This window comes from Eptesicus fuscus, chromosome 4, assembly GCF_027574615.1.
Source record: "Eptesicus fuscus isolate TK198812 chromosome 4, DD_ASM_mEF_20220401, whole genome shotgun sequence".
Classification (NCBI taxonomy): domain Eukaryota; kingdom Metazoa; phylum Chordata; class Mammalia; order Chiroptera; family Vespertilionidae; genus Eptesicus; species Eptesicus fuscus.
The window spans coordinates 107,215,429-107,241,611 of NC_072476.1; the positions used below are offsets into that span (position 1 = coordinate 107,215,429).

The following is a 26,183-nucleotide window of genomic DNA, read 5'->3' on the forward strand; positions in this document are numbered from 1 at the left end:
GAGCCAAACCGGTTAGGGCACGAGTTGACATTATTCTAATCTTTTGAGTAAATGCAACGGAATGCCCAGTCATTCATTGAACAGCCTTCCATGGACCTGCTGCTGTGGACCAGACATGGTTAACACACAAAAGACTTGATAAATATAAACACTGGGTTTGTTCTTTTTCAATAAACTGTATCAGTTGAGAGCAAGCTTTTTGTTTCCAAGGGTGAGTTATAGTTACAGATGCTTCATTTTTGTCAACAGAATGCCAACTGAAGCCAAAACCCCTGAAATGAAGGAACCCAATGATGAGGGTATTTCTGTCACTGATGACACTGATAAACAATTTATAGACATCATCGACGAGGACCCTTTAAGAGTAGAAACATTTACACAGGAGGAACTGGAGACACTCCCATCAGACCACGAAGGTCAGTTCATTTGGCTAATCTTTTCGCTTGGCTTTCTTAACTTGAAATTGGCGAATGGTTATCTGTGGTCGCTTACTTAGTCTTATGTCTAAAATGGTATGTTTATAATAGCCTTAAATAAAAAATTAAAGCAGAATTCAGTACTTACGAAGTGTTGCGCACATTAACCTGAATTTAAATCGTTAGACCTTTGCCTTGCTGGGGAATTGCCTGGGCCTCTCGTTCTGGGCCTTCTCCTCGGCTGGCCGTCTTCCTTAGCACAGGGCTTCTCGGGGCTCTCCGTGGGGCTGCTCACCCCGAGTGGGGCTGCTCTCCCCGAGTGGGGCCTCTCCAAGCTCATCGCAGATCACTTGACGAAGAGGGGTTCTCTCCAGGTGTTTCTAAAAAATGTTTCTGTAAGGAGGACATAAAATATTTTTGCCATTATGTTTTTTCCCTGTAGTAAGTCCTGAACCATCTAAAGAGTGAAATAATTTTCCAAATGGTCCCTTTTCTCTCCCTCCTTGTTTCTCTGCAGAAGACGCCAAAGGACCTGCGGGAAGCCCCGAGAGTCCCCACCCCGCCGCTCACACGCAGACGTCACCACGGCTGTTAGAAGTAAGTCTACAAATAACGGCTCAAGTTACTGAAGTGATACTTAAGTGTTGTTAGTCAGGCCTCCGACCAAGGCCCTTTTCTCCCAAATCATGCCGTGGACTGCAGCGTCGCTGCGCCTGCAGCGTTTCCTTCCACTGAAATTCTGTCATTAGTCATGTCAGGCAGTGACATAAATGTTCATGTCATCAACTGTGCAGCAAATTAAGATACTCAGGAGTGAGGAAGGTATTCTTTACTCAAAATATGTAACTCAGCTGTTGCATGCAGTGTTTGCACTTCTATGTACTACTAGAGACCCGGTGCACAAAATTTGTGCGTAGGGGGGGCTGGTCCCTCAGCCCGGCCTGTGCTCTCTCGCAGTCCGGGAGCTCCCGGGGAATGTCTCACTGACCGCTTAGGCCTGCTCCCTGTTGTGGGGAGCAGGCCTAAGTCGGCAGTCGGACTCCCTTAGCGCTGCTGTGGAGGCAGGAGAGGCTCCCGCCACCACCGCTGGGGTCGCCAGCCATGAGCCCGGCTTCTGGCTGAGCAGCACTCCCTCTGTGGGGGTGCCCTGGCATCAGGGGGCAGCTCCTGTGTTGAGCGTCTGCCCCCTGGTGGTCAGTGCACGTTATAGTGACCAGTTGTTCTGCCGTTTGGACAATTTGCATATTAGCCTTTTATTATATACGATTGTTTTCTCAAAAGTGTGAATACATTTCCAGGTGGAACGCAGACATTTCTAATTATTGAAACAATTTCTTTAAAAAGAATTACTCTCCTGGCTTTCTTGTTGTTCTCACAATGTACGTATGTAATGATGGCCGGATACACATGTTTGTGAATACATTGTACTTGAACGTGCCCAGTGGCTCCCGGTGATGGGCCAGAAGCAGCGCCCAGAGTGTAAGGTCTGGTCAGAGCAGGGCCTGCGCTGTCGAGGTTTGGTCTCTCAATGGCTTTGAAACTTGTCACTCGGCGAGCGACTAATGTCAGACTCACTCAGATACCTGCGTGTAATACCTGCTTGTCTCCCTCTTTTCTGTTTGGGTGCCGTTCCTTCTGACAGCAGTCCGCAGGAGCGGCTCCGAGTCCGCGGGGGGACCCGGTGGAGAGATGTGAGGAGAAACAGCCGGCGGCACAGAATGGGTAAGGGCCGGCGATGGAAGCGACGGCGGCTGCCGCGTGTCCCTCCGTGAACGGGCGGAGGGCGCTCAGGGCTCATCTCGGATTCACTTGATGGAAAGATTTTGTTCCTTATAGTTTACGATATACATGTTATGGTCATGTGGTGCTCCTAATGGAATTGAAGTTCAGTTGATAGCAGTGGTAAGTGATGAGTTTTAGTAACTTGTACTCCTCAATCTCAGTAGAGTGAAGTAAGTCAAGATACCTAGCCTTTTGTTCTCCGATCACCCTCAGCCTTACCAAAGTAACATGCAGCTGTAAATTCACCAGGGTTTATTCAACGGCTGATTAGGGAACCACCCTTTCATACTGACTCCCTTTTTATTGGATCAAATGAAGAACCACTGTGAATGGAATGGTATATGTAACATATATTATATGTAACATATATTATGTGTAATGGTATATGTAATATATACCATTATATGTAAATCTAATGTTTCAATAACTTAAGGTTGGCATGCAGGAGGCAGCCTAGCCTATGTAAAAACCTGTCACTATTGTGGTTAATTATTGCACACTGTTCATAAGGCTGTGGTGTCATATACTCTGCTGGCTAGCTTAGTTATGTTTCAAGGAGTGCTGAATATTTGAAAGTTTAGAATTGCCTTGCATGAGAGGCAACACAATTAGATTTTCTCTCTCTTCTCGGTGTGAAAAATTTGTTTGGTTCCGTGGAAGATGAACAAGAAGAATGTATTTAATGTCATGTGCCTTCACAAGTAACATAGGTCTTCCTGCCGCTAAAAGCAGTCTTTACAGTTGTGGATGTGAGAACAGGCTCTCTCGTGCTCTGAGCAAAGGGCTGCCCCTTCCTCAGGGGGAACTGAGGTCCCAGCTCACCTCGTTTCTCCACCCTCATTGGAGGTTTCCTTATTTCTGTTGCTGAGCAGGCAGCAGTGTCCAAGTCGCTAAGCCATCCGGACACAGCCGTTGCCTTTGTTTGAATCTGTTACTAATTGCTATGGCGACAAAGGTAAACAGATTGTAATTATGAGCTAACACTACAGAGGCTGCTTAGAGGATGTTTAGGCTCTGACATGGCTGACCATTCAATCGCCTGTCTCTTACATAATGTGAAGAATATCTTGGTTCCCAAGCGAGCGTTAGTCTTTAATTGTAGTATGATCGAGGCCTTTTCAAATCGTGAACACACCATTCCTCATTCATTTTGTGTAGACAGAAGTTCAGAAGTTTCTAGGTAAGAGCTTTTGCATACACTACCATTTTATTCTGTTTTATAACTAGGTACGAGAATAAACTGATGCCTTCTGTACCTTTTGAAATAATTACTAAATGTTTTTACCAAAAACTAAGAGAACAATATGAAATCAACATGAAGCATTGAAAAAGTGACGTAGGCCCTAACCAGTTTGGCTCAGTGGATAGAGCGTCGGCCTGCGGACTCACGGGTCCCAGGTTCGATTCCGGTCAAGGGCATGTACCTTGGTTGCGGGCACATCCCCAGTAAGAGTGTGCAGGAGGCAGCTGATCGATGTTTCTCTCTCGTCGATGTTTCTAACTCTCTGTCCCTCTCGCTTCCTCTCTGTAAAAAAATCAATAAAATATATTTTTATGAAAGTGACGTAGGTACACATTTCTGACACCTTTAAGTGAAGTATTGAAAGATTTTTCTCTAACAGGTGTGTTTTAAAGCAGTGGTCGGCAAACTCATTAGTCAACAGAGCGGCAAACTGCGGCTTGCGAGCTGCATGTGGCTCACGAGCCGCAGTTTGCTGACCACTGTTTTAAAGAAGTACAGGAACTGTTTTAGAACAGGCTTTTCTGAAAAAAGTAGTGGCTCTCTTATCGAAAGATGTGGCAGTTGCTCACTTTCGGCCTCGAACAGGTTTCCAGTAGCGCATTATCCGTGAGCAGACGCGTCAGCTGCTGTTGCATGTTTGCAGAGGGGCGGGCTGTCCGAGTGGAAATCCTGCTGGAAGGAGGACCGTGCAGCACAGCTTTACTTTAGAAAACTTCTCCGTCCTTAGAATTGACCTCCCTGCTCCTTGTTGAAAGCAAAGGCTAACAACGTTGTCTGAAACGGCACATGAGTTGTAAGGCCCGTTTTCATGGATTTGACAAATGAGCTTTGGTTCTCGTGTACCTTAGGTGTCTGGTAAAAGGCAAATATTGCTGAGAGGAAATGAGAGCAAGCCCCAATAAATCTAAATGTGATTCAGTACGTCCTTTTCTTGTTAGAGACAGTGATCGGTTTATTTGGATAGGATAATGCCTGCTCCCTTATTTAGTTTAGGAAATTGATTTGCTTAGAAAACATTGAGTACCTGCTATGTTTAAGGAATCATCCCCAAATAATCATTTTAGTTTGTTGGTTAGGGTTTAATTATAAAAACAAACTCTGATTTGTTTGCAAATGAAATGTTCATAATACTGTTATTTCACATTAATGATAGTGTGGGTTTGCTGTATAGCAAACTTAGAATTAAATATTTTTTAACCCATCTTAGAATTAAACATTTTTAACCCATACATTCCCTGTTTTCTTTTTTAATTTTTTTATATGTTTTTATTGATTTCAGAGAGGAAGGGAGAGGGAGAGAGCTAGAAACATCAATGATGACAGAGAATCATTGATTGGCTGCCTCCTGCATCCTCCCTACTGGGATTGAGCCCGAAACCCGGGCATCGGGAATCGAACCAGTGACCTCCACTGAGCCACACCAGCCAGGCACATTCCCTGTTTTCGTAACTCCATTCTGGGTCATTAAATGTAGTTAAAAACACACACATACCCTCAAACCGAATTAGGTAGTGTGTCCAGCAGAAAGAAGGATTGCACAGGTTTCAAACTCACATGCCTGCAGGGACCAGGCAAGTAAAACACTTGTGTGAATGTTCTGGCTTGTCACGCGGGGAGAGGTCCATGGCTGACCGTGCAGCCCACGTCTCTTAGCGAGAGCACTTAGATGACCAGTGTGTCTGGTGGAGCCAGATGTGAGGGGTACCGAGAGGCAGGCTTGGCGCTTAAATTTCCTGAAAACTTTCAGAAAGCTGTGGACGTAGAAACAAGAAGGATGCAAGTACCCAGATCACAGACATGTAATGTGCTGTATTGACTGACGTGTGATTTTGTTCATACGCTCCCCGCGCAGGGCCCAGACCCCTGCATGTGAAGAGAAGTCGTCCCCGGACCCACCCGCGGTGCCCAATGGAGTCAGCGTTGCTTCACAAACCCTGGTGCCCACCCCGCCGCCGGCCCCGCGCGGCGAGCCCCGGGCGCCGCTGCCAGACTCTCCCGGTTCTGTTAGGCAGATGCTCCAGGACGAGATGTTCAAGTTAGTTCAGGTGAGCCCTCTGCCACCGGCGTGGAAGGCTCCACATGATGCGTGTGCGGTTCTTACGTGTGGACACACCCGGGAAGGGCGGGCTGACGTGGAGCCGCCGCTTCTGTGCTGTGGGCGCTCTCCCTGCGGAAGCTCAGACCCCGGGGCCTGGAGGCTGCCGGTGCTGTCGGCCCGGCCGTCCCTGAGCCTCGTTCACAGGGAAGCTGCCGGCGTAACCGGTCCATCCGTCGTTCGGGGGCAGCTGGCCAGCCCCGGCGGGGGGCCCGGTGAGGAGCCCGCACACACCCATCTCTGAATTCTTCTGTGATTACCCCCCGCCCGTTAGAGCCCTCCTCTGGGACCCCTGGGATACTGTGCACACTGCCGCCCGGGGGTCCCCGGCCTCAGGTTCGTGCTCCCAGGAAGCCAGTCTCCTCTTTACTAAAAGCCTCCCAGCTCCCCTCCCGCCCTCCGTTCCTGGGCCTCTCCGGGCCCCCAGGCGTCTGCCGTTTTCCGCGAAGACAGGGGTGCGGCTGTGGCGGAGGAGGCAGCTGATCGATGTTGGTTCTTGGTGTTTTTTCCATCGCATGCTCAGATGTTTCTTTGATTTTTATTTTTTTGCAGCTGCAACAGATCAACTTCCTGACTCTAATGCAAATGGCAGGGTCCTCCCTCCCCAGCCTCCCGGACGCCCACGGGCTGGCCCCGCAGCCGCGGTCCGCGCGCTCGGCGGGAAGCCCGGTGTCCAGCCCGCCCGGGGGCAGCGGCGGGGACGGCTCCAGGGCGAAGCTGAAGGAGAAGCTGCCCGTCCCGCTCCCGGCCACCGGGGAGCCCGCCGGGGAGCCCGGCGCGGAGGGCGCGCCCTCCCTCCCCGGAGCCGTGCCGGCCGCTCCGAGTGCCGGTGACCCTCCGAGTGGCGGTGACCGTTCGCAGGTAGCGCCTCCGGCAGGCCCAGGGCAGCCGCCCCGTCGGTGGCGGTGGTTTTGTTCCCGCAGTAAATAACCTTCTTGGCAGTTATTACCTCCCAGCCCCTCCAAAACATACTGAGCAGCATTTACTAAATAAGGAGTTTGTTACCGATTTTCAACTTACACAATAGCTTTTTTCTCTTCCAGAATGTTCCACATGGGCATGTTCCTTGTCAGTTAGAAGGCCAACCGCGGAATAGCGGTCTGAATACAGCACCTGGGAGCTTACCGCCGACTTCGCTTCCCCCGGCCGCCGCGGGACACGCTCGCCTCCGCCTTCTGTCCGCACCCCCTGCCACCCCGAGGGCGCCCCCTCCGCCCCCGGCCGCCGCGCTCAGGCCTGGCGATGCTTTTCCTCTGCTCCGGCTCCAGCCGGACCCCGGTTCTCAGCCCCTCGTCTTCCCGGCGGACAGAGCTCCGTGGGTCCCCCCCAGGGGCCTGCCGCCGCCCCGAGAGGCCTGGGGGCCCTGCGGTTCCCGCCAGCCCCCTGCGCCCCAGAAAGCGGGGCACACGTCAGCGCCCCCCGGGACCCGGAGCCCCCGGAACACCGACGCCCCGCGGCCGGCAGCGGAGCCGAAGCGAGGGCCGGGGACTGGGATGACAGAACCCCCCGAGCACCTGGACCTGGGTCAGTGTGTGGGACAGGAAGACCTGCCGCCTCGGCGGGACGCGTCAGCGTTCACGCAGCCGGAAGGAGTGTTCGAGGTGCCGGGGCCCCCGGCGCTACCTCCCCGGTATTCCTTCGGGTTCCCGCTGCTGCACCTGCAGCCGCGCCGCGCTTTCACGTTCTTCTCCGTCTCGAGAGCACCGGTGGCGGCCCCCTCCGTGGCCGTCAGAGCGGCGGCAGGAGAGAGGCGGCCCCCAGGCTTCTCCTTCCCTCCTTCCCGCCCGGCTCCGGGAGACGCGGTAATTACCTGGCGGGGCAGCCGCCGTCCGTGTCCTTTAGGCCGTGCCCACTGCGCTCGGGACACGCCGTTACACGTTCCTTCTGAGAACCATGCCTCTTGTTGTCAGTCATACAAGTGCAGTTCAGAATAACGTGGCGTACTTTAAAGGTTTTAGATCTTGTACATTAATACTAGAATTTGCTGAACGCTTTCACACACGTTTCTTCTACTCTCAGAAGAAATAAGTAGTAAAGTAAAATGCCCAGCGTTTGTGTGTGTGTGTGTGTGTGTGTGTGTGTGTGTGTGTGTGTGTGTGGAGAGAGAGAGAGAGAGAGAGAGAGGAGCATTGTTCAAGGCTGCTAGCAGTTGTGATATGATTGCTTTCAAATCTGTTACAGGTTGAAATTGTTAAATAGACCAGGTCTATAAATAGTTGCATATATTAAGAAATGGTGTCTTTTTAAAGTACTTAAAACACAAAAGATCGAATCTTAATAAGCCACCAAAACTTCCCATTAATGAAATTCAGATTGGTCAGTTCTCATTTTGTCAGTTCGTAGTACCGTCCTAGGAGGGTAATTGAGGGATCGTTTTCTAGTGCACTTTTAGGGTTTGAAGATGAGAAGAAGGGGAAGGGGAGGCAGGAGAGGGTAAAGGGGGCAAATGGTGACGGAAGGAGACGTGACTTGGGGTGGTGGACACACCTTACAACGTACAGATGATGTGTTATGGAATTGTACACTCGGAGCCTGTGTAATTTTGTTAACCAGTGTCCTCCAATTAATTGAATTTAAAGATTTGAAGATGGTACTAGGAGAAGAAATGGTCATTTCCTTAGAAAAAGTACTTACCATGCCTTCCTTTCTTCTGAACATGTTATGAACAGGGAAAAAAGGATTAAAGGGTAGAAAGACATTTTGAGAAGGATTTAAAGACTTTTTTATTAGAGAGAATAATATCTCAGCATTGGTGGTTACCCACATCCTGTTATGTGCTAGTCTGTTCATTCATACCCTCCACCCTCTTGCATCCTCCCTATTCCAAAGAATTTAAAATCAAATGCTAGGCATGTAATTTCATTGATAAGAGGACGATTTTTAACCTGGAAAAGAAATAAGAAGATGAGGACTTGTAGCTTAACTTTTGGAATGGGGCAACCCAGTTGGAATTCTCAGCACTCCACTATTATTTATTCCTTAAGATCAGGATACTCATCTCACCAGTCCACACCAATGCGTTGTCTTTGACCTGGTTCACCTCTTGCACGTCTTAGTTTAATTTAAACAAATGTTTTTCCCCCGATATTTTATTAGCATGCTGCATAATTGAGGTTTGTAATTGTAAATTAATATGCTTTGTTTCTTTTCCTGTAGTGCAGAACCCCACAGCTGACTCTGATTGAAAGCCTCATTGTGTCTAAGCAAAGCCAGCGGAGACCGACCCCCGATTTACTGGAGCGAGGAGACCCCGGGCACCTCCCGCTCGGAAAGGACAAAGGGGAGCCGTCTGAAGAGAGGCCAGGGAAGGGCGGCAGGAAAAGGCAAGGTTTAAGTGAGACCTCCGTTACAGTCATCCACGATAATGAAAGTGTAATATGCTAATTAGACCGGACGTCCTTCCAGACGTCCTTCCGGACAACCTTCTGGATGAAGCTGGGGCTGCGAGGGAAGCCCGGGTCCCGGCTGCCTGCCAGCGGCTAGAGGGAAGCCCAGGTCTCGGGTGCCGGCACCTGGGGGAAGGAAGGCCTACTCTTGCACAAATTTTGTGCATCGGGCCTCTAGTGTAGTTATAAACGAAGTCAACTGGCTCAAACTCCTACCCAAACACAATTGCGTATTCAGTTTCCTTGTCGGGTGTCCTGCATTGGAACACATCTGGGGACAAGGAAAATCCCTGTGTTGTGAGAGACAGATACTATTATTTTTAAATGATTTTCAGAGAGAGGGAGAGAGAGAAACATTGATGTGAGAGCGAAACATGGATCGAGTGCCTCCTGCACACCCCTACTGGGGTTTGAGCCCAAAACCTGACCAGGAATCGAGCCAATAACCTTTGAGTGCACGGGACAACACCCAGTCAGCTGAGCCACACGGCCAGGGCTGGAGACAAATACTGTTATTTTTTCCGTTTTAGTAAGCAGTTCTTCCCCGGCACTCCCAGCGGGAGGGCTCCCTGCGCTTCCCTACGGCAGGGTGAGCAGCCCTCTGCGGCACAGACCTGTGCTGCCCCGGGCCGTATTCCCCATCCTCCCGGCACTCGGAACGAGAGGGACCTCCCCTGTCTTACCGCGCCCTCCACACTCTCATCTAGGAGGTGGGAGGGTGAGTGACGGAACGGCGTCAGGGCTGAGACTGTGCCTGTCACAGGAAGGCTGTGACCTGTGATGAAGGGCGTCGCAGTGTTGTCCTCATCATGGGTGCTCAATACGTGTGCTGACCAGCAGATTATTACTCAGTCTAGACACTGAAATTTTTACATTTATGACCCTGAGTTCTGTTATCAGTGCTTTCTTTCCAGAAACGGGTCCTTCCTTCATGTTCCCAGGTATTCCCTCTTCCCAGTAAGCCTCCTTGAACGGAGGTCTCCGCAGGGCTCCCGGGCCAGCTTAGACCCGCAGAGAGGGAGCCTGAAAGTCCCCCCCCCCGGGTGTCATCCTGGCCTGAGGCGCCAGTGGTTCCCCAGAAAGTCCGCCTCCAGCAGAGGAGCTGGGAACAACGTGTGTCCCCGACGTTGGCTCGTGTTTGCTTCTATTGTAGCAGAATCTCTTGCTAATTTAATTAAATGCCATGGAAAATAGTTTGTGGACATAATTTCCATGACCGTCTCCCTGTGTAGCATGACACGGGTAAAACACTGTTCCTAGAATAGCAGGAATGTATTTCACACTGTGGTCTTCCACAGGCAAAGACGACGAGCTGAGAAAGAGCTGCAAGAGAAACGCTCAGAGAAGCAGAGGAGAAAACCGAGTGTGGCCGCTGCCGTCCTTCCTGACGGGGACTCGGGAGCAGCTGGGAAAGCCGAGGTACAGACCTGCCCCTTCTCCCCGGCCTGCGCGCAGTCAGAGGCGGGATGGGGGTGGGGGGGTGTGGGGGGGTGGGGGGGTGTGGGGGGCACCTGGCCGGGGCTGGAGCACCGATTGTGACCTGCAGACTCTGATCGAGCACAGAGGCCCTCCGGGAGGGAGCAGGGCCCGGTGTGAGGTGGAACCAGCTCATGGCCAGTCAGGCGGCGGCTTAGAGCACCTGCCATGTGGCCTCTTCCCTCTGACGTCACTCTGCCCTTTCCTGTCACCGGGATGCACACTGGGCGGGACTTGGGTTTCTCCTGCTTCATTTCCTCTCTCTCCTGAGGCGCCTCTGAAAGGTCCCACCCACGTTCATATGCGGCCTGTGTTGGAAATCAGGTCTCAGACACTCCCAAATGTGTGACCTGCTTCCCTAGTTTTGCAACAACAGGTTAAGTGAACGGAACAGCTTTGTTTACGTGAATGTTTACGAGGCGCAGGCCCGTGAAGTCCTGTTAGTGGGGCCCATGAGTGCTCCTGCCCGAGGGGTCCCGGAGCTGAGCCTGCTCCGGGAGGGAGGCAGGTGGTAGGTAGTAAGCGGATGCAGCCGGTGACCTCCTTCCTCATCCCGACTTGGGACTTTGGGGAACTCCTTCGCAGGGTCCCTTCGATGGAGTAAGTCACTTGATAGACAAGTATTTCTAGAATGAAGGGGTTGGAACCTGCTCCTAAGACTTAACCGTGCTCAGAGCTGTTATGTTTTCCAAGTAACAGATGTCAGAGCTAACCTTAGGTTCACCACTGGGACTCGTTTAGGAGCAGCGGGCGCATCGTGGGTCCCAGACGTTGGAGGCCTTTGAAGTCCCTCTGGGTATGTATGTGCCTGGTGCGTGCGGTGGCCGAGCTCAGTTACCGTCAGCTTCCAGACCACGGATCTGGAAACATCTAGATAAAAATGAGGCGAAATCCTGACCCGGGGATGGGGGTGGGTGGGGTGTGTGTGTGTGTGTGGGTGTGTGTGTGTGTGTGTGTTCCTGACACACAGACCAGGGCCACAGGCCAGGTCAGACACGCCTGTTTCGGGAATCCGGTTTCCCTGAAACACAGCCGTCCACGTGGTGCACGTTGTCCGAGGCGGCTGTCGCGCTGCTGAAAGGGACCACGGGGTTCACGAAGCAAATACTCTCCAGCCCTTCACAGAGCAAGTTTGCCGACCACTACAGTGAGCAACGCGGTTAGTTAGAAGCTCGGGGAACGTGCTGGTATTTAAGGCCCCGAAGGAAATGATGGGAGAGCGTGCCAGGGTCAGCTTCCTCACGGAAAACACATGCACTTTAAAGCCTCGGTTCAGAAACCAGAACTTGCTCATGGAAAGCAAATGGTTTTCTGTCTTCAGCTGGTCCATTTCTTCCTTGCAGCCGAATGTGTGTATCCCCAAGGCTTTCTCCTCGGGGAGCCCGCCTCTCCCTGGGGCGCCGCCCGCCCAGCACATCCCCTTGCTCATCACCCCAGAGGCCCCGTACCCATTGGGTAGTCATGACTGACAGGGCACAGGCACAGGCCATGGTGCTCGAGCTCCATCTCCCTGGGTTGGGTCGGGGCGGGGTTCAAGTCCCAGCCCTCTGATCTTGTGGTTGGGTCCTCGGGGCCAGTCCTCTCCCGGGGCCGCCGGGCGCCGCTGCCTTGGCCTAAACTCAGGTCTGAGCAGGGGGCTCCTGAGTGATGACAGGCACGCCTGCACTCGGACGATCTGAGGGTTTAGGGAGCTCTGTGCTTGGAACAGGCGCAAAGCCAACCCTATACTTTTTATTATTAAAAACACCCATCACTGACACTCTTACTCTGCTTAGACCCCTGGGTGACCTCCCAGGAAAACCCCGTCTACACCCAAACTCCCAAACAGACTGACTGGGACCCTCCCCCGCCGCACCTTTCCGTGTGGGTGGGAACTGCCTCAGGCCGGCGTGGACGTGGGAATTCACCATCCCTCCCCCACCAGCTGGCTTGTTCTCTCTTCGTTGGTGTTCCTACCATCGAACCCCAAACTTGGGTCCTTCTGAGGTCCGCCCGCCCCGCCCCTCCTGGGTGCTCAGCCGCCGGTCTCCCGCCCTTTGTCACTCTTCCGGGGCGGCTCTGCCCGTCCCCGCCGTCCCCCCTGCCGTCCCTGTCTCGTTTGCACCGCGGCAGCCTCACCCGGTTGCCTTTCTTCAGTTTTCCCCTCGGATCCCTGCTCCGCACACCGGCCGGCTGGTTCTCCCAGAACATCAGTCTGACCATATCACGCCCCTGCTTAACCCTTTGCACTCGCTTGCTTTTTTCTCGATTCCTTTATTCTAATGCTAACCATGTCGAGTCACACTCGACATCCGAGTGCAAAAGGTTAACCATGACTGCTCCTCGGCAGCCAGAACGCCTCCGTGTCGAGCCGGGCATGCCCAGTCCCCACGATTTGGGTTTTGATGCCACTGAGCTGCCTCTCGGAGTCCGCTGCCACCTCATCCAGAAAGGCTCCACCTCGGACCTCGCCTCCCCGGCCTCGGGCTCCCCTGCCTCGGGCTCCCCTGCCTCGGGCTCCCCGGCCTCGGGCTCCCCGGCCTCGGGCTCCCCGGCCTCGGGCTCCCCTGCCTCGGGCTCCCCGGCCTCGGGCTCCGGGTCACCCGTTGGCCTCGCCCGTGGGTCCCGATGCTTGTCGTCCATTTCAGAAACGCTACAGGGTGACGTCACCACGTGCGCTGGGCTGCATTTCATGGCCGCTGTGAGGAGGAACGCTGTGGGGTGTCAGGATGCAAGCACCAACACAGACCCAGGTAACCTGCTGCTTTGCCGTAACGTCAAACGTTCATGCATTTTGCAACATTTAATCTATTTCGACTTTTTCTCCAAAATGATGTAAGGGGAATTTAAATTACGTGGTGTTAGTCCGTCATCCCAGGTTCTTGTCCCCAACCCTGATACATGCTTTACACATTTTAAACTTAAAATCAAATTTCCAATAGAATTTGTGATAACTTGAAGCATACTAGAGATGTTTGTTCAGAGATGCCATGGGCTGCGCCCTAAGTCCGTGGACAGAATGTTGCTCTGGCCTGAGGTTGGGAGGCCGGGGTGTGGCTGGAACAGGTGAGTTGGGGACCAGGGTGCGTGTGCGGTGGGGCGGGCCGCGCAGCTCTGCCGGGAGAGGGAGACGGCGCTGAGCAGGAGTGCTTGCGGGGTTGCCCGGCAGACCCCCTCGTAATGGGAGCTCTCTGCCTTGGCGTTGGACTGATGCTTTTATAGGACGTTCGGGAAGCAGTTCCTCTTAACTGTATGGGACCTCGTGGGGCCTTTTTAAACCTCTGACTTTATATTATTGTGAAATACCTGTATGGTTTCCAAGTAATTTATGATCATTGTAGAATGGATAATAAAGCAAGCTGTGAAGAAGATGAAATGAACTATGACGACACATTCAGAAGTAATGTTTTGGTGTTTTTTCCTTTCCATTGTCTTTTGTGCATTTTACACAGTCAGACATGCATAGCACAGCCGTGCTCCCGGCCGTCAGACACGCATAGCACAGCTGTGCTCCCGGCCGTCAGACACGCGTAGCACAGCGGTGCTCCCGGCCGTCAGACACGCATAGCACAGCTGTGCTCCCGGCCGTCAGACATGCACAGCACAGCTGTGCTCCCGGCTGTCAGACACGCGTAGCACAGCAGTGCTCCCGGCCGTCAGACACGCGTAGCACAGCGGTGCTCCCGGCCGTCAGACACGCGTAGCACAGCTGTGCTCCCGGCCGTCAGACATGTGTAGCACAGCTGTGCTCCCGGCCGTCAGACACGCATAGCACAGCTGTGCTCCCGGCCGTCAGACACGCGTAGCACAGCTGTGCTCCCGGCCGTCAGACACGCGTAGCACAGCTGTGCTCCTGGCCCTCAGACATGCATAGCACAGCTGTGCTCCCGGCCGTCAGACACGCGTAGCACAGCGGTGCTCCCGGCCGTCAGACATGCGTAGCACAGCGGTGCTCCCGGCCGTCAGACACGCGTAGCACAGCGGTGCTCCCGGCCGTCAGACACGCGTAGCACAGCTGTGCTCCTGGCCCTCAGACATGCATAGCACAGCTGTGCTCCCGGCCGTCAGACACGCGTAGCACAGCGGTGGTCCCAGTGGTCAGACATGCATAGCACAGCTGTGCTCCCGGCCGTCAGACATGTGTAGCACAGCTGTGCTCCCGGCCGTCAGACACGCGTAGCACAGCTGTGCTCCCGGCCGTCAGACACGCGTAGCACAGCTGTGCTCCCGGCCGTCAGACACGTGTAGCACAGCTGTGCTCCCGGCCGTCAGACACGCGTAGCACAGCTGTGCTCCCGGCCGTCAGACACGCGTAGCACAGCTGTGGTCCCAGCGGTCAGACACGCGTAGCACAGCTGTGGTCCCGGCCGTCAGACACGCGTAGCACAGCTGTGCTCCCGGCCGTCAGACACGCGTAGCACAGCTGTGCTCCCGGCCGTCAGACATGTGTAGCACAGCTGTGGTCCCGGCCATCACAAAGTGATGACAATGTTATTGACTGGATTCCCTCTGTTGGACTTCACCTCCCCGTGACTAGTTTGTAACTACCAACCTGTCCTTCTCAATCCTTCACCTTTGTCCCCCAGTCCCCCACCCCTCTTCCCTCTGACACCCAGGCTGTTCTCTGCATCTATGAGTCTGTTTCTGTTTTGCTTATTTGTTTATATTGTCCTCTAGATTCCACATATAAGGGAAATCATGTGGTTTTTGTCTTTCTCTGAATGACTTAATTCATTTAGCATAATACCCTCTAGGTCTATCCATGCTGTTGCAAATGATAAGATTTTGTTCTTTTTTTATGGCCAAATAATATTCCATTGCTTAAATGTACCACAGGTTTTTTAAAATCCACTTATCTACTGGCTAGAGGCCCAGTGCACGAAATTCGTGCACGGGGGTGGGGTGGGGGTCTCTCAGCCCGACCTGCACCCTCTCCAATCCGGGAGCCCTCAGGGGATGTCCTACTGATGGCTTAGGCCCACTCCCCCTGCCCGCCTGCCCTACACCGCAGCAATGGCCAAGCAGGTCCTGCTGGGTGCTGCCTGCGGGCCCGCTTGCCTGCTTGTGGGTTGCCGCGGTGATGGCCAAGCAGGCCCTGCTGTCAAGCTGTGCCGCCACCCTGGAGTCGCCGGTCCAGCCCTGCCTGGCTCCCTGGCCCCGCAGCAGCCTCGGCCGCTGTGGGTCCGGCCCTGCCTCCCTCTCCAGCCCTTGAAGCAGCCTTGGCGGCTGTTGACCAGGCCCTCCCCCAGCGCAGGCGTGCGGAGGCCCCTGCCACCCGGCCCCCAGCGCTGTGTGCGCAACCTCCTCCTGTCCGGTTGACGCGTTACGGCGTCCTGGTTAATTAGCATATTTCTCTATTATATATATATATATATATAGATGGGCACTTATGTGCTTCCAGATCTTGGCTATTGTAAGTACTGCTGCAATGCACATAGGGGTGCATATATTCTTTTGAATTAGTAGTTTGTGTTTCCTTGAATATATTCCCAGAAGTGGAATTGCTGGGTCATTAACCCTTTGCACTCGCTTGCTTTTTTCTTGATTCCTTTATTCTAATGCTAACCGTGTCGAGTCACACTCGACATCCGAGTGCAAAAGGTTAAGGCAGTTCCATTTTTAAGTTTTGAGGAATCTTCATACTGTTCTCCACAGTGGCTGCACCAGTCTGCATTCCCATCAGCAGTGCATGAGGGCTCCCTTTTCTCCACATCCTCACCAGCCCGCTATATTTGTTAATTTATTGATGATAGCAATTCTGACAGGCTTGATGTGATAGCTTATTGTGGTTTTAATTTGCATCTCTGATGACTAATGACCTTAAGCATCTTTTCATATGTCTGTTGGTCACCTGTGAGACATTCTTAAATGAGATAGCGCTTGGGTGTTCTTTGCTGGGCAGTCTAAAGTCTGCAGCCTGTTTGTCAGGTAATGAGGCCCAGGATATAAATAATAATAAAATACGAAGTTACTAATTTTTAAAAATTAGAAATCTAAGCTGTCAGTCTTCTTTCTACTATCTTTTATACCCAGTAGTCTAAAAATCTGCACATATGTATTTAATTTTCCCTGTGTTTATGAAATCCTTTTTCTGTTTCTCTTTTTGCCTCAAATCTCCTAATTGACTACAAGACAAAGAAGCTGCTTCTCAAGTGGTTTCTGAATGTCAGAAAAATCCACAAGCCATTTCCTCCACACCAGGTGTGATTTCTTCCTTTTTGAAAAATTTTTTTGAGAAAGCATGACTGTTAAAGATTATGTCTGCATGATGTCAAAACAGGAGTTTCCACCCCCTCCTCCCCATGAAAAAGCATTCACACCAATCCATGGATCTAATAGAGACAGACAGTAATTTAAGTATTTTCACTTCCTGTCTTCTAGTTTTATGGTGGTCGTAAGGTATAAATTCAAGCCCAGGTACCAAGTTTCCAGTACTCAATATGACAATGAGCTATGGTTTGCATATGAAATTTGAAAGTACTGTTCTATTAAAAATAGATGCTAGGAAATAAGATGGAGTCCTAGGACAAGAGACACTGAGTTAGATCGTCTGCTGACCTATTGTGACAGGTTTCTTTATTTTACTTTCGAATAAGAAGTTAAGTGGGTTTTATAAAATTTAGGTGTTAAGCATCTTGAGTAGTAAAATTTATCTATGGACTCTGTGAATTAGGTCCCCCTCAATAAAGCTATTAAAATAAACAGATAAACAACGTTGAAAGCAAAAAAAGAAATTAGTGATTCTTAAATAAACAAACATGACTTAATATGATCTGAAATGGAAAATAGGAAATACAGTATTTTCTTGACATGACTTACATACTTTATTATTCTTTGAATCATTCATATGAGAAAAGCAATAGTCAATCTCCGTTCAGTTAAGAATTACTCTAGAGCCGTGGTCGGCAAACTGCGGCTCGCGAGCCATATGCGGCTCTTTGGCCCCTTGAGTGTGGCTCTCCACAAAATACCACGGCCTGGGCGAGTCTATTTTGAAGAAGTGGCATTAGAAGAAGTTTAAAAATTTGGCTCTCAAAAGAAATTTCAATTGTTGTACTCTTGATATTTGGCTCTGTTGACTAATGAGTTTGCCGACCACTGCTCTAGAGTAAATTACACCTGTGAACCTTCTACTTAGGTTTTGAACAAATACATGTTGTTTGTTGATAGCTTGTTCTTACAAAGCTGATGACTGAGGACTGATGACAGGTTTCTTTTTATACTCCTGATTTTTCTGTTTTTAATTCTCAGAATGTGAACCTGTGACTGTCCCCGAGCCGTTGCCTCCAGATGTGTTTCTGAATCTCAGCCTTCCCTCCGGACGGGCAGAGAAGCCTTTGTCACCTTCAGCCTCGGACACGGTATGGCATTTGGTTTGGGTTTTGTTCAGAAGTTTTCGTAATAGCTTTATGCTAAAGTGTGTATGGTCATCCTCATCACTCAAGTGTATGGATGAAGTGAGGCTGCAGTCTTACCCGTGCAGCCTGCTGGAAAGGTGAAAAGGAAGGTTAAATATTATGCCCCTAACTATTATACACTGAGACGAGAGCAGTGCTTCCTGCAGCTTTCCCTGAAGGGCGCCTGGGAGCCCTCCTTGCCTTCGGGAGCAGACTTTTTTAGGGGGGTGGGGTGGGGGGGACAGAGTGGCCGTAGAGTAAAGCATGTAACTCCCTTTGATGTTATGCTTTGGCTCAGGTTGGACACACTTACATAAATGTGATTGACATTGAAGCTGGCCACCTGCAGGAACTGCCTGTCAGAGAGCCTTCCGACGAGGACGTCCCCCCACGGCAGGCGGAAGGGCCGACCTCGGCAGCGTTACATCACATGGCCGCCTCCGCGCCCGCTGCTGCTCCCCTGCGCAGGGTGAAGAGTCAAGGTAGTTTGCCCACAGCACTGTTACCCTGCTTCCCTCTCCCTGCTGCCCTGGAAACCACTGCGTCGTGGATGTTTACATTCGTGCTCAGAAGTGAGCTGTGAATCTTCCGAATTCCTCGTTCAGAAGCGTAGACTCGGTCTTTTCTGCCTTTTGCTTTCTTGACAGGACCCGCCAGTTCTGCGGTGGACTTGCCTCTCACACCTGCAGAGGCGTCACCGTCCTGTGTGGAGGTGGGAGGCTGGAGAGCAGGCGCTGCCCAAGCGGAGGAGCCCGGGGTCCCCTCCCCTCCATCGTCAGTCGGAGAGGACAGAGGTGAGCGCCCCTTCCCGATCGCTGCCCCAGGGGAGACAAGCGCTAAAACCTGGCGATTGCAGAATGAACCAGAAGCGACTTCTCCCTTGCCGAGGAGGAGGGGACAGGTGGGTAATGTGGGTCCGGCTCTCGGCCACGGATATTTTGCAGGGAGGCTGCAGATGTCTTTTCTCAATTAATGAGGTTAGCAAAAAATACCCTGTGGGATTTAATGAGATTTTTGGCGTTAAAAGGAATTCTCATATTTAAAAAGGTAGGAAATTCTAGAATAGCACATAGGAATACACAGGCATGGTAGCCAACAGTGCTTTATTAGTAAAATATTGAGTTTTATAGTCATAAATCAGGTTGCATTATTGTAAAATACTTGCAAGATTAAGAAGATGATTTCTTCAAAACCCAGTCATTACATCACGTGAGTGACTAGATGACTCACACATGCGGCCTGACCTCCGACAGCAGCCACCTGTTGGGAGGATGGCCCAGCCTGGCCGTCAGTACTGCCTGCTCATGGTGTCAGACGGCCTGGGGGGCTGTGAGGAGCAGGACGGGACCACTGTCCCGGTGGCAGGGCGGTGTCTGCAGCTGCCAGTACACGTAGGGCCAGCGTTTCAGACCCAAAGGCTCTGCCCTCTCCGCCAGGGCTGCCGGCTGCGTGGGGCGTGAGGAGGCCGTGGGAGGCTGCAGCTTTCAGGCTGGAGCAGGAAAGAGCGTGGACTTCAGATCCAGACAGAGCAGACCTGGGCTTCAGCCCCAGCCCTGCCCCTGCCCGGGAGACCGGCACGATGAGCTGGAGCTGGAGCTGGCCCTCCTGTGTGTGTGGCGCCCTCACAGGGCTCCGCAGGCTGCACCCGGCCCAGCCTGTGGCTCCCGAGGCCTCCCGTAGTTCCCCTTCCTTCATAGAGGTTGGATTCTGAAATTTTGAACATGGAACCAGACCCGTCGCCCTGGGACCACTGAATGTCTCAGGCAGCATTTCAGACGACGGCTTGATGTCCTCTGCTGTGGAGCCATCCGTGCCCACCTTTGGGGGGTGCTGGGTGGGGGGAGACTGCCTGGTCAGGAGAATGTCGGTGGACCCGGCTATACTTATTAAAGAGAAGGACTTAACAATGCCTGTTTAAAAGGAAGACATTTTAAAATTAAGTGTTATCACGGTATTTATATAGGCAGGCACACTGTAGAGTTGCCTGGGATTTGCACTATAGGAAAAGGCTGGGCAAAGGGGGCGGGGCCCTAGGCTTTTAAATGGAAAACAAACTACAAATCCTGTTTCAGTGGAAACTTACTCATCATTTCCAGTAACGGCTGCTTCCTGTTGTAGAAGCATCTCCTGTGGGGACTCCGGCAGTAATAGCAGCAGCTGGGCGGGCCGAGGGGGAGCCCCGCAGCCCATGGGACGCCGAGGTCCCCTCCTGGGTGATTAGCCCACGTCACTGGGGGGCGCAGGTTCTCCGGGTAAAGGGTCTGCTGGCCATTCGGGCTTGGGGATGTCCATTTCTTTTGCTGTATTTTCTTTTTATTTATTTCAGAGAGAGGATGAGAGAAACATCAGTGATGAGAGAGAATCATTGATCGGCTGCCTCCTGCTCGCCCCACACGGGACCGAGCACCCAACCTGGGCCTGGGCCCTGACCGGGAATCAAACCATGACCTCCTTGGCTCATAGGCTGACGCTCAACCACTGAGCCATGCCGGCGGGCTTTTTTGCTGTATTTTCTATTTGAAGTTCATGCACCAGATTCTTTCCTGAGAGTGAAGAAGAGAGACATTCAGGCTGCTGGAAACAGGAAGGGCAGCTGGTAGAGTACTGAGGACGGTAACAGGCGCAGCCGAAGCCGCTAGGGAAAGATCACCACCCATGTTGCCAACCCTGGAACGTGCCTCCATCTTCCCGTGGAAGGTCCCCCCCCGCCCGCCCCCCCCAGACGGGACTGAAAGAATAGCACTGCTTACATTTGTTCAGTAATCCACGTTTCAGGTTATTTTGCCCCATAGCTTGATCTTCACAAACCCTCCGAGGTAGGCAGGTTGACTGCCTGAGATCCCCTCAGAGTCAGGAATGGCTGACGTTGGGTCTAGCGTTTACTGTGTGATATTGTTGGTTTTCAAGGAGAGTTTAACAGTTGCTTTTTTAAATTATATTTTTGTAGCAGAGGATAAAAGTAACATTCAAGCCTGGCTGGTGTTGCTCAGTGGTTGAGCATCGACCTATGAACCAGGAGGTCAGGGTTCGATTCCTGGTCAGGGCACATGCCCGGGTGGCCGGCTCGATCCCCAGTGTGGGGTGTGCAGGAGGCAGCCGATCAGTGATTCTCTCTCATCACGGATGTTTCTATCTCTCCCTCTCCCTCTCTCTCTGAAATCAATTAAAAAAAAATTTTTAAAGTAACATTCAAACTGCCTTGTATGTAGAAGATTGTGGTCACAGTAACACTTTTATACTCTTACCTCACAACAGAGACAAATGGCATTTCTAAGTCTATAATTAAAACTGATTTGGAATGGGATTTTACGTCCACTTAAGTTGAGATCTTCCAAAAGGTCCGATCATCAGCATCTACCTCTGCCTGAATTGTAATCAGTTCTCTTATTACCCTTATTAATACTCAGACGTGCCGAAGCCAGCTTTCCAATTCAAAGAAGAGAGCTCACAGCCGGATGCCGCGGAAGGGGGCGGGCTGCGGGACTACCTGCTGCAGGAACTGCTGCAGGGCGCCCCCGCTCCTGGCCCTGCGCCCCGCCCTGCAGCGCGCCCCCAGCTGCAGCGCCTCAGCTCTCAGCTCCGGAAAATTGACGCGCAGCTGCTGGCCATACAGAGCATCGCCGACCGCATCGAGCAGGACTTCCCTGAGCACGGGATGGTGGACCCGGCGGTGGACCGGCACTGCCAGGAGGTAGACGGTCTTCATTTGGTTTTTTATTACCAAGTTACCAGATTTGTAGCGTACCGTAATTTTATAAACACTCGGTTTTTCAAAGGAGTGGCCAGATAATTGTGTGTGTTGGGGCGGCTTCCCCATCGTAGGCCTGCTGGTAGCATCCCTGGTCTCGGCACTCGCTGTCAGCTGCCTCCAGTTGAGAACCACTGCCCTAAGCTTTTAAGGAGGGAACTTAAGCTTCTCCCAGGAAAAAAAAAATATGACTTATAAAACCAGAATGTGCTTTCAAACAAACCCTGCTCCTGATTATCATTTTCTTCAGCAAGATTTTTATAACTATAAATACTGTCCTTCTATTCGGAATTCTCAGTTTCTTTTAATTATACAATGGATTAGTAGTCCTTACAAGTTTTCTATTTCTTTAAAAAGTATTCATAATAAAAAGATTAATGTTTATGTATATTGGTATATCATGATCGACAACTACAAAGGAAGTCTCCAACATTTGTTAATTATTTTGCACAAATATCCTGTCCTTTTTTAGGAAGTAAAATTTATATAAAATAAAGATTAAGGAATAAATAGTGGAGATATTTGGAATGCGTTAGAGACTTATATTGGGAAATGCAGATTGGTCTGCAGGATAAGAATCCCATCCCTGCCCTGGCTGGTTTGGCTCAGTTGATAGAACATCGGCCTGCGGACTGAGGAAGACCTGGTTCGATTCCCAGTCGGGGCACATGCCTGGGTTCTGCGGACTCGATCCCCAGTGTGGGGCGTGTGGGAGGCAGCCGATTGGTGATGCTCTCTCATCATTGATGTTTCTATCTCTCTCCCTCCCTTTTCCTCTCTGAAGTCAATAAAAATATATATTTAAAAAAAGAAAAAAAGAATCCCATCCCTGACGTACCAACAAGCACTTCAGATCACCGGCATGCTGACAGGTTAAAGATGTATTTATCAATCCAGATATTGAACACCCATTAAAAGTTAAGATTAAACATATGAGAAACTACACTAAAAATATATGACGTAAGACAGTGTATTAGGAAATGATGCGAAGTGCCTTGAAGGAAATAGTATTGATTTAAATGGCGGTTTGGCATTTTGGTTTAAGACAGTGGTCGGCAAACCACAGCTCGCGAGCCACATGCGGCTCTTTGGCCCCTTGAGTGTGGCTCTTCCACAAAATACCACGTGCGGGCGCACACGTACAGTGCGATTGAAACTTCGTGGCCCATGCGCAGAAGTCGCTTTTTGGCTGGGGCGATTCTATTTTGAAGAAGTGGCGTTAGAACAGTCAAGGGGCCAAAGAGCCGCATGTGGCTCGCGAGCCGCGGTTTGCCGACCACTGGTTTAAGATGTTTTCTTATTAGAAAGCACATACAGATGCAGAGCTGCTGACTGCCCCTTTTAGGTAAGAAAGCAGCTTGTAGGCCTGGAGGAGGCAGGGCTCCCGTGGACCAGCACTGACGAGGAGCCTTGAGACCCGGTGCAAGTCCATGTCTGCCTCTGAGGAAGTCACTGAATGTCTCTGGCCTTGGTCTCTCAACTTTTTTTTTTTTTTTTTTTTTTAAATATATTTTATTGATTTTTTACAGAGAGGAAGGGAGAGGGATAGAGAGCTAGAAACATCGATGAGAGAGAAACATCGACCAGCTGCCTCCTGCACACCCCCCACCGGGGATGTGCCCGCAACCAAGGCACATGCCCCTGACCGGAATCGAACCCGGGACCCTTCAGTCCCCAGGCCGACGCTCTATCCACTGAGCCAAACCGGTCTCGGCTGGTCTCTCATCTTTAGAATAAAAGGTTTCGTCTGGATGGGAGTTGACGTTGCTCCCTAGTCTAAAATTATATGACATGATGCTATGGAAAATAGCTCTTAAAAGGTTAAATCAGTTACGCCACAAATAAGTAAAACTTCCCCTTTCATTTGTTGCATTAAGGCAAATGCTTAAAACCTCCATAAAATTTACAGTATTTTGAAATGATTGCACTGTAAAGTTTGTAACAGCTGTTTTGTGGTGTGGTTTTTCTACAGGTTGAATCTGTGGATGACATTGAATTGTCTTCTGGCCCTGAATCTGAAAAAACACTGGCTTCAAAACCCATTACCATTTCCAAAGAAGGTTTGTGGGAGCTGGCTGGGTGGGGGTTGCCCACAGCCTGGCTTTGAAAGATACTGAGAATTGCCTTTGGGACGTCAGATACGGATGGTTTTCACTGAGTTGAAAACCATCAGCCCCCGTTTCTAGTTGGGGGTCACTGTGTGGAAATGTGATTGGCTCCCACGGCAGCCCCTTCTCTCTGAGAAGCCAGTGCTGCCCCCTTCTGGCATTTTGATACTGTTTCCAGGTGCATATTTCTTTTTATTTATTCTATATGGTACGTCGGGCCTTCTCACTCCGTTCCCTTAGCCACTTCTCAGTTGCCACCATTTCTCTGTGTGATGTGCTTGCTGTCCTGCGATCCACCTCTTATTTATTTATTTATTTATTTTTTAAAAAATTTTGTTATTGATTAAGGTGTCACATATTTGTCCTCATCCCCCCATTCCCATCCCACACCCCTCCCCACGGATGCCCCAATCCCCTGTTGTCCTTAACCATTGGTTAGGCTCGTATGCATGCACACAAGTCCTTTGGTTGATCTCTCCCCCCTCTCCCCACCCTCCCCTATTCTTCCTCTGAGGCCCGCTAGTCCGATCGATGCCTCCTTGTTTCTGGTTCTGTTCTTGTTCCTCAGTCTATGTTGTTCATCATTTCCCCTAGATGAGCGAGATCATGTGTCACTAGAGATATACTTATAAGAACTGAATGTGAGACGAGCAATAAGAGTTATGCTGACAGGCAAATGAATCAGTCTGTAGTGAGTTTCTTTCTGGACCAACAGTTCTTTTGAGACCCAATTTCAATGTCCACCAGTTCCTTATGTGTACATGTCGGCACTGACTCCTCAGCTCTGGATGGTGGACAAATGGTGGTAACGCAGGTCCGACTCCCTCTGGTTTGGTCTCAGCTGGGCCCAGGGGCACGGCTTCACCCGGACTCAGGGGCACGTGGCCTCACCCGGACCCAGGAGGCGCGTGGCCTCACCCGCACCCGGGACCCAGCCTCACCCGGATCCAGGGGCATATGGCCTCACCTGGACCCGGGATCCAGCTTCACCCGGACCCAGGGGCGCAAGGCCTCACCCGGACCCAGAGGCGCGTGGCCTCTCCCAGACCCAGGGGCGCGTGGCCTCACCCGGACCTAGGTGCATGCGGCCTCACCCGGACCCGGGACCCAGCCTCACCCAGACCCAGGGTGTGATTCACCTTTTAGTCTGCGGTTCTCTCTTCTGCCATGTCCTCTTTGCTGTAGGAGTTTAATTTTGGTGACTACATTATGTCTAGAAGTTCTGTTTCTTTTTCAAATCTATTTGCTCTTGGGATATACTCTTCTCTTCTTTTATTGTGGTTTCTGTGTCTTCTTTTATCTGTTTAATGGCTAGGAGTGTTTATGCCCTTTCAGGTTGCTTCATTTCATGTGTGCATGTTCTCAGTCGTCGAGCCTGCATACTGTCTCTTTCATGGCTGTGTCTTTCTGTGTGTGACTTATGTTTTACCAACTTTGGGGGGTTCTGCTGAGTGTGTATGCTTGTCTTTGGAGTGGTTTGCATTTGCTGTCACTGAAGCAGAAAATTTTAGGACAGATTTTTGTGAACACTGCTTGGCTTGGAGTTGCTGTGCTGCATGGATGGTATAAATTCAGACCCCACGCCCATTTGTGGCAAGACAGAGTTTTGATTTCTCAGAGTTGACGTTCATTTTTCTTCTGTCCACTATCCCGGCAGACAGAACACGTCTTTGCTGCTTGTCCAGGGCAGGTTTTCCCATCCCCACTTTGAGGACAGAGCTGCTGTCCTTCAGCTCCAGGCTGTGCTAAGCAGCCTAGTGCCCCTCCCCCCGCAGCCTGCAGAGCCTCCCGGGTCCTCTGTGGGCTCTGCCAGTGTCGCTGTCCAGGTATTCCCAGCTTCGAATTCCATTCCTTTTCTGGCACCAGGGGATTTTTTTATTTACAGGGTTTTGTGTATTAATCAATTTTTTTAAGTTAGCATTTCTTTAGTGTTTTTATGATGGGCAGGCCCCTGTCCACATTAGCTCAGTCTGCTATGTTTTCTGAAGTTGGTAATAAACTGAACCGATTTTTTTTTGCTGTTGGAGAGTATAAATTCTAAATATCATATCATTTCATTAAACAGTAAAAAGCTATAGAATATGTTGCAAACTTCTGACGTATCTGTTGCCATGTGGAAGTGTCCGCTACGCGTTGTCTTTACATGTGATGTTTCCCTCTACTATTTTAATTGTAATGTAGACTCTGGACTAGTGCATTTCCTGACTCATATGAATAAGGAAGATCAAAGTGACAAAGAACAGACTTTTGAAGATGAATTTTCAGTAACAGAAACTCATTCTCGTCCGAAAACGTGTGTGTTTCCTTCTGCCGACTCAGTTCTCAGCCTCTCCAGTGACCAGAATACAAGTTTTCCTGGTATTGTTCTCCACTTTATTAATTTACACTCGTATTTTCCAATATACTGAAGGATGTAACAATATATTATTGTTACTGAGTAGTATTTACTAGGAATACAGTTATGAAGGATTTGTGAAGCCATTTTACAATACTTACAAATTTGGGGTGAAGGGAAGTTAAAAAATTGCACCATTCACATGAACTCTGTCTTGT

The 26,183-nt window shown here is 50.8% G+C and overlaps 1 protein-coding gene across 1 annotated transcript in view; it reads left to right on the forward strand.

Annotated features, from left to right (window-relative positions):
* Positions 1-26,183, forward strand: part of CPLANE1 (ciliogenesis and planar polarity effector complex subunit 1) — a 68,111-nt gene that overhangs the window by 28,821 nt on the left and 13,107 nt on the right. The window contains exons 27-43 of the mRNA XM_054715318.1: positions 250-416; positions 934-1,013; positions 2,059-2,138; positions 5,294-5,486; positions 6,089-6,397; positions 6,580-7,338; positions 8,693-8,859; positions 10,221-10,341; positions 11,140-11,194; positions 13,026-13,130; positions 16,510-16,578; positions 17,629-17,738; positions 18,073-18,256; positions 18,422-18,568; positions 21,182-21,465; positions 23,495-23,582; positions 25,812-25,988. Coding sequence (XP_054571293.1) covers positions 250-416; positions 934-1,013; positions 2,059-2,138; positions 5,294-5,486; positions 6,089-6,397; positions 6,580-7,338; positions 8,693-8,859; positions 10,221-10,341; positions 11,140-11,194; positions 13,026-13,130; positions 16,510-16,578; positions 17,629-17,738; positions 18,073-18,256; positions 18,422-18,568; positions 21,182-21,465; positions 23,495-23,582; positions 25,812-25,988 — 3,095 coding nt within the window. The remainder of the gene's footprint in view (positions 1-249; positions 417-933; positions 1,014-2,058; positions 2,139-5,293; positions 5,487-6,088; positions 6,398-6,579; positions 7,339-8,692; positions 8,860-10,220; positions 10,342-11,139; positions 11,195-13,025; positions 13,131-16,509; positions 16,579-17,628; positions 17,739-18,072; positions 18,257-18,421; positions 18,569-21,181; positions 21,466-23,494; positions 23,583-25,811; positions 25,989-26,183) is intronic.